The sequence below is a fragment of the Arachis hypogaea genome, chromosome 3 (assembly GCF_003086295.3).
Source record: "Arachis hypogaea cultivar Tifrunner chromosome 3, arahy.Tifrunner.gnm2.J5K5, whole genome shotgun sequence".
NCBI lineage: Eukaryota > Viridiplantae > Streptophyta > Magnoliopsida > Fabales > Fabaceae > Arachis > Arachis hypogaea.
The window spans coordinates 49,150,030-49,157,826 of record NC_092038.1 but is presented as its reverse complement, the minus strand read 5'-3'; the positions used below and the strand labels follow the sequence as shown (position 1 = coordinate 49,157,826).

Here is a 7,797-nt window from a genome sequence, read left to right as displayed (position 1 = left end):
AGATGGTTTGGATTTGTGAATTAAGGCCAATTATACTTTCTTCAATTTTATAGAGATTGACTATATAAATGCTATTAACTTTTAACAATTATCATGTTTATGGTTAGTGTCAAGATAGCTAAAACTCTTTTAACATTTGAATTTTCTCTATTTTATTAGTTCATTGCCTTCATTATTTCTAGTTTAATTTAATTACTTCCTGGTATAGTTATCATTTTAATTATTGCCCTTTATCTCATGTTTGCTTAGTTAATTCTTTACGCGCTCATTGATTCTAATTTATTACAATTTAGTTATTAATTGCTCTTTTAATTTCTACTCAATTTAAATTTTTATTATTGCAATCAAACCTCTTATTCTTATAGCCAATGATTGTGCATCCTATTGTAAGTTCAAGAAAGAACCAATTATTTATTTAAATTGTGATATTTTTAAACTAAAATTTGAGATTGTTAATTATTGGTTTAGAGTGACAACAAATCTTGAGCTTTTTAATTTATGAAATTCTAAACCGGTTCTTACTTCTTAACACTCATCCGAGGCCGATACGTTTTCTTTCTCATCATGGGTCTCCTTGCTATTAATTAAAATTTTTCATATGGTGTATGTGGAGGAGCTTACCCCTTTCATCATGTAATTCCACATCACAATGGACTAGCAACAGATCTTCATATAGTGCACCCACCCTATTGGAACATTCTTTCTCTAGACCTTGCACTTGGCTCTTTATCACATCTACCGTCAGTTTCCTTTCTTTAATTTGTATTTATGCTCATAGTTATAAATTCTTCCTCATAGCATGTTTTCTTAACAAAGATATTAAACTTTTTTCCCCATTCATCTCTAATAGAACCATATCGAGAATCAGTGGCATCCATATTGTGTCAACCAAAGCTCTGGCCGAGTTGAAATTATCCTTCAAGATCGACTTTCTATGTAGCTTTAAAACGGTTTCCTAGACTACAACTATTCTCTGAAAGTTTTTTTCATGGATGGCATATCAATGATCTCCACCGAGACTTTTCTTGTTCTATTAACTTCTTGTTCAGACCACCTTCTTATCTCTCCAAAATAGTTCAACAAGAATGACGAATGTAATGCTTCTTCCATGTTCTCCATAGGCAAATGTGAGGATCATTTTCAAAGGTCCCAAACATTATTGTGTCAATATTTAGAGACACATGACCATCTCCTCAGCTTCCAACGGTATAACTGTTTCCCCCACAATACTGCTTTTAAAAAGAGTTGTTGACCCTTTTTTTTTAGACAAGACGACGTCTATGAATTAATTTTTAAAAGTTTATTTTTTCAAAATTATAATACTTATATTTGATAAATCAAATAAAAATTTACATCTAATAAGCACAAAAATAATTATTATATTTGGTAAAATAATTTTAAAAATTTAAAATATCATAATAGATACAAATAAATTTAAATATTTATTGATATATGAAATTATATTATATTTTTTAATTTTGATAAACATAAACTAATTTTAAAAACATCTCCTTAATTGTTTACAAAATAACTTCCGACTTTAAACTGATACAAGTACATATATATAATTTTTTTATTATTATCAAATAAAAAAGAGGTGTTAAACCTAATTCTGGCACGCGTTCCCCCAAAGAAAACTAGCAATTCGATCCCATTATTGTGACACTTTTGGTAGCATTACGAATGTCGTTCCCTATTTTTGTTTGCTTACTAGTGTCTAAGAAAGTGAACAGGAAATAAACGTGTGATCCATTATCAAGGTTTCTTTTACGTGATTTCTGTTACCCCATATTGGAAAAAAAATGATAAATTAAACTCAGATACGGGGTAGTTATCACAATCATCATAACAGACAAGAATTTCATCATTATTGTTCCTTTGCTCTTATTTCTTTGGCTTTTTATCTTAATAATAGAGATCTAGCCATGTTACTTGGTTAGGGATGCATTGATGTCATGACATAACCTAGAACTAAGGATTACTGGATTAGGGGACTGCTCATTCGTACTAGCCTGTGTAGATATAATATAGTCTTATTTGATCCATAAATATTTAAGTCCGGATCATTCTTCTGTGTTCAAGAAATGCATTTACACTCTCTAAAGTTTAAACACTACAATAATACTTGCATATAACTATTAAAACCTTTACACTAGCACAAAGAGTTAAACTTACATCTTTGTAAGATACAAGATCCTTCTTTACTGTGTCAGCATATTTAGATATAAAATAATCTAGATATGCTCATGAAGAATTTGTATTTTCCTTGTTTATTATCACATTCTTTAATCTTTATAGCTCCTAAACAATTCACCGGTGAAAGAGGCTAGAATAATGTGCCTAAGTTAGAACTTATGGTAGTGTTAAGGTTCTTGAACCGAGAGAGAAAATGACACAGACAATGAAGTAGGACAAGTGCATCTAGAGTACCAAACATAATAAGAAAAGAAGAGCCACAATTGAAGCTAAGTTTTTATTTTTGCACCTGATTTATTGGATATTTGTTTGTTACATTGAAACTGTCTAGTCAAGGTGCATTCTTTTACAGCATATCTTGCTAAAACAACACTTTGAAGCCATATTAGCCAAATTTCAATTTGGCATATAGATTCTCTCCTCTTGCTGAAAATTGCAGTTAATTACCTCACGTGCAAGGATAGTTTTCTAGCCAAAGTTTATTCCCTGAGCTAATGGGAGTTCACTTCCATAATTGATGGTACTGCCAAAGACACAGAAAAAAGATTTATTATTTACTCTCAACAGAGCTTATCAATCAAGGACCAATGCAACAAGTTAAAACTGAACAGAGACTTACCATGTAGAACGGCGCATGTATTGCTTCCAAGAGTCACTTCCTGCTTCACGACCACCGCCGGTTGCCTTTTCCCCACCAAAGGCACCACCAATCTCAGCTCCATTTGTCGGTATGTTTACATTCACTATACCACAATCACTACCTCGTGGCCTGCGTATACATCATGAGCAGCCAGAATACAGAGCTTATCAGACTATAAATCACCCTAAACTTTTACAAAGTTTCAGATGGTACTTGAGCACCTATGCTGTTCAGTAGAAGAGAGTGCGAGTCTATGAGTACTTACCCAATCCACTTGAATATAGCTTCAGGTCGTCTTGTGAAGATTGAACTACTCAGCCCTTGAGGAACAGAATTGTTCAAGATAATTGCTTCTTCTAGAGTCTAAGTAAAAAATTAAGAATTTATGAAGCTCAATTCGAGAATAATTTTATCGGAGCAAACCAAATTAGAAAAATCGAGAGGGATAATATGATACCTGAAATTTCATAACATATAGTACTGGACCAAACAATTCCTCTTTAACTACAGGAGCATCTGGAGAAATCTCAACAATTGTCGGTTGTACAAAATTTCCTTCCGAATCTACTATGGACCCACCTGTTAAGATCTTCCCTCCCTGTTAATCAGAGCTTTTAGTAAAACATCACCACACACGAAGAATAAATCACTCACCATATTTGAACAAAATGCAGAAGACTGCATATATTACCAACTATTTAGTCCAAGTACAGATTAATACAACACTATAACGTTTAACATGAAGAGTGTAACACAATACATGCCTGTGATTTTATGGCTGAAATACCATTCTTGAAGTTTTCCACTGAAGAACGAGTATGCAAGGGGCCAACTAGAGTCCCTTTCTCGAGGGGGTCCCCAATTTTTACTTGTTTGTAGACTTCAACAAGTTGATCTAGTACATCTTTGTAAATACTCTCATGCACAAACTGTAGGAGCAAGAGTACAATGCATCTATATTAGAAACTAAATATATCTCAAAAAAGAGCACGCAGCAAGTTTGACTTCAATACCAGTCTACGGCATGTTGTGCAACGCTGACCAGCAGTTCCTACAGCAGCAAACAGAATAGAGCGCACAGCAAGTTTGATGTCTGCATCATCCATGACTATAATTGCATTGTTACCACTTAGCTCAAGCAGGCATTTGCCAAATCTTTCATTAACTATTTTCTGGACCGTCAAGCCGACCTGTAGAAGAGAACGAACTATTATCAAAACAGCAACATAAATTGAAGTCTTCCAATCAATCTGAACTAAGTAAATATTTGCACAGAATGAAATGCGTTTCGGAAGGTGATGTGTTCAACATATTTGATTACACAGTGCATGACACATCGAAGTAGTCGCCCTTATGGAGATTATGTAAAGCCCTTTAGGTATCAGATACTAAATTTCTTCATATAAAATAACCACTAATGTAGGCAACTAAATGTGACAACTACACCTTCTAACATAGAGAAGAAGCATATACATACTATCTGATTAGTTTAATTATGTTATCTGTTTAAAACATTGTATGTCAGTAGCAAAAAAGAAAGATATGCACAATGACCAATTATACAAAAGATAGTACCTTTGTACTTCCAGTAAATGAGACCAGGGGAATGCGTGTGTCTTTTGCTATTGCCTGACCAATTTCCGCACCTCCACAGAAAGAGGTGAATATTGCACCAGGCAAGTTGTTCTTCTCAAGAACTTCAGCTACTAGCTTTGTCACAGCAATAGTTATCAATGGAGTTGTTGGAGCGCCCTTCCTTGAATGCATATGGTAATTAGAAAAAGTCATTTTGTTGAAAAGAAAATAAATTCAATTGCCAATTTGAAATACTCCAGAGGAAGAAGCTGACAAAACATTACATAAATATCTATTTGCATACAGGATGCAGCTCATTTCATCAGCAGTGTCAATAATGAATAATCACATAATCATTATATCTTTGTGATGGATTCTTTCCAGGTTATGTAGCACGATCGAGGACAACATAATAATAATTTTCCTAGCTAATTATGCCAATTCTTTGGTATGTCAGTGTGGAAGCATGGTTGTGCTCACATGGTTGTGTATATTATGTGAAAGTTAAGCGTGTGAACAGTGATAGATGGAGCACCTCAGAAAAATGAACACCGTATGCAACATTTAAAAGGGCGATCCAATGTGCATGACCACCACATGCTGGGTTTGGGAGAGTCGATGTAATACAGCCTTTTATCTCTGCAGGTGCAGAGACAGTTTCCAAAATTTGAATCCTTGACATCCATGTCACATGGTATCAACTTTGGTGTTGTATCACAGCATTATTTCAGATAAATTACAACCAAAGGATGGTACATTAAACAAATTGGGTTGAATAAAGAGGATGCATAGTTGCAGGAAAGCCCAAAAGGCTGTTCCTGTCAATCTCAGGGAAAATGTACACTGAAGTGGGTAAAATACACACATCAAACGCTAATTCATCAGGAATCAAAATTAGCTTTTTAGAGTTAAGAGCTAGTGTTATCAAAGTCAAATAAACTGGTGGAACAAATAAGAATACAAAAATTAATTCCAACCTATTGTGCAAATGCAAATCAAAATACAGCAAACAAATGATACACATCATGAAATATAAACAATAACTACCACAGTCTGGCATACAATGATTAGTTGATTAATCTCAATAAGCATCTCAACACATATTTATACTTACCAGACAACACAGTTACCACAGACTAATGCAATGCAAGCATTCCACCCTGAGGCACAAAGGAAATGTGCAAGTTTTAACTACAAGGGAAGCATCCAAAACTTTCAGATGATAGAAGCTACATGTTGAGAAAAAGCATACCTAGAACAGCACATGGAAAGTTGAAAGCAGTTATCACGCCAACTATTCCCAGGGGGTTCCATGTCTGGTGTAAAAACATGCATAACAACACAGTTAATTATTATACATCACATTACAAATAGAGGAGTCTGTAAAAGATTGTGGTTTAAACTGAAATATCACACCTCAAGCATCATGTGGTCCGGACCTGTAAAGAAACAAGATGAAAACAATAACTCAAACTGAAAATATTTGGAGATAAACAAGTTTAACTATATATGTCTACTTCTAAGTTTTCACTGCAAACTATTTGTAATAACTATCTAACCAGGGTGATCAGTTAATATTCGCAATCTTACGTTCTGATGGTATAATTTGTCCATTCAATTGCCTGCTTAGCCCAACAGCATAATCACACATGTCGATAATTTCCTGTGATAGATGGTTAAAAGAATTTAAATTGCATCATATGTAAATACGGCTTACAAATTATAAATATTTCACTTTCTAATCTTGGCTTTTGCAAAGGGTATATGATTCAATTAGTTCTGTGCATAATTTAGAAAAACAAAGCATGATTTCTTTGTTTAGTTAACCAATATACTCGGCATATATTAACTAGATGTGCCCCAAATAAGAATTAAACAACTTCAAAACTGACCAATCTTGAGAGAACCAAATATAGGGCATAGGCCAAAATGATGCAGTAACTATTTAACACTTCCAAAATATATGGAATGTTTGCAGAAACTGAAACAAATCATAATATTGTGGACATAAACTGTGCCGAGAATCAAATTCATCGATTAAAATCAAAGCTTGACAACATATTTGACCGATAACTGTGATGTTAGGTATCTTCAACTCCTCTGGACCGGCCCACACGAAAAATTATTATTTGACAAGACATTGAACCCTCTTACACTTCTAAGAACATTTGCAGCATTATTACAAGATAACTTATCTATACGGCACAAAACTCCACCAAAAGCAACAAACATTTTGGTGCCATTGAAGACATTAAAATGCTTTGTTCTAAAACCAGCTGAGTCCTCTTACTATCTATCTCGATTAAGTTGCCATTAAAGAAGATAGGTAACCCAACCCCAAAGCCAGCGAAATCAACAATATCTTAAAGAACATTGTAGAGTAAAGAGATTCATGATACCTGAACCTCCCCGATTCCTTCGGGAAGAATTTTTCCCATCTCAAGAGACACCAATTTACCAAGAGGCTCCAACTTAGCCCTTAATGCTTCACCAATCTGTCTTACAATCTCACCTCTCTTAGGCGCTGGAACCTGGAATATTACAAGTACATTCCAACAGTATATAAATGCAGTACTCGATCAGGCAATCCTACCATATTACTAAAATACAACTTAAAAGGATGGAAATTATTAAAGGAAAAGAAAAAAGTTTAAGCACTGACTGTCATCCATATTTTAGCTGCTTCATTGCAAGCATTCAATCCCTCCTCATAATCTTGCAAAGTTGGTTCGGTCACTTGAGCAATAGCCTAATTTCAAAAACACAGTAAGCTAAATTATATCATATTATGTATACAAATCTATGATAACCAAAAAATCCCAAATCAACAGTATAACGACAATTTTTTGCAAATCAAGCTCAGATGAAGGGATAATTATTAATAATAACAAACTAAGAGCCCTTTTCTATCTGAAATTAAGAAGAATTGCTATTCCCTTTCACTATGTGTGACTCCAACAATTCATCAAACGTGCAAAAAGGAAAGGACCTGATTGTTAGAAGGACTAAGAGAAGTGGTTGAAGAACCGTTGGCCTTCCATTGGCCGTTAATGTAAGAGCCAATATTGTTGGAAGCCAAACCGATCTCCTTAAAGAACCCCAACCCTTTGTCCTCCGAACCCATTCTTTCCCAGAAAACCGATCGAATAGAGAGAAAGTAACTAAACCGTGCGATTAAGATGAAGCTGGGAAGCAGGACCCAAAAAAGATTGCTTAATAATAACGAGTGAGTCAGTAGATATGGTTCTGAGAAAGTTGGAAGTGTGCGTAGTGAGTGACTCCTATTAGTTAAGAGGGTCGAAGTCAGAGTCACACACACAGAGAGAGAGAGAGAGAGCACTTTTGCTTTCGATAGTGAATACTATGCTGTGTAAACAGTGGTGTCT

The 7,797-nt window shown here is 34.5% G+C and overlaps 1 protein-coding gene across 4 annotated transcripts; it reads right to left on the bottom strand.

Annotated features, from left to right (window-relative positions):
* Positions 1-2,459: 2,459 nt before the first annotated feature.
* On the bottom strand, positions 2,460-7,797 carry LOC112790524 (aldehyde dehydrogenase family 7 member A1). 4 transcript variants are annotated; one of them, XM_025832965.3, is made up of 14 exons: positions 7,579-7,797; positions 7,074-7,160; positions 6,811-6,942; positions 6,002-6,074; positions 5,828-5,850; positions 5,664-5,727; positions 5,526-5,571; positions 4,412-4,592; positions 3,850-4,026; positions 3,601-3,765; positions 3,294-3,434; positions 3,102-3,199; positions 2,816-2,965; positions 2,460-2,719 (listed from the first exon to the last, which is right to left on the bottom strand). In XM_025832965.3, exons 2-14 carry the CDS (start codon positions 7,077-7,079, stop codon positions 2,665-2,667), a joined length of 1,311 nt encoding a protein of 436 aa, XP_025688750.1. In that variant the 5' UTR covers positions 7,080-7,160; positions 7,579-7,797; the 3' UTR covers positions 2,460-2,664. The 4 variants fall into 4 exon arrangements, with proteins under 4 accessions (XP_025688750.1, XP_025688749.1, XP_072089053.1 ...); XM_025832964.3 differs by having other exon boundaries at positions 7,401-7,780; XM_072232952.1 differs by having other exon boundaries at positions 3,294-3,430; positions 3,597-3,765; positions 7,579-7,775.

Coding starts and splice junctions, on each gene's coding strand:
- LOC112790524 (XM_025832964.3), bottom strand. CDS start 7,535: ATGGGTTCGGAGGACAAAGGGTTGGGGTTCTTTAAGGAGATCGGTTTG. Junction 6,075..6,810: donor AAGGAATCGGGGAGGTTCAG/GTATCATGAATC, acceptor CATCTATCACAG/GAAATTATCGACATGTGTGA. Junction 5,728..5,827: donor CGGACCACATGATGCTTGAG/GTGTGATATTTC, acceptor TTTTTACACCAG/ACATGGAACCCCCTGGGAAT.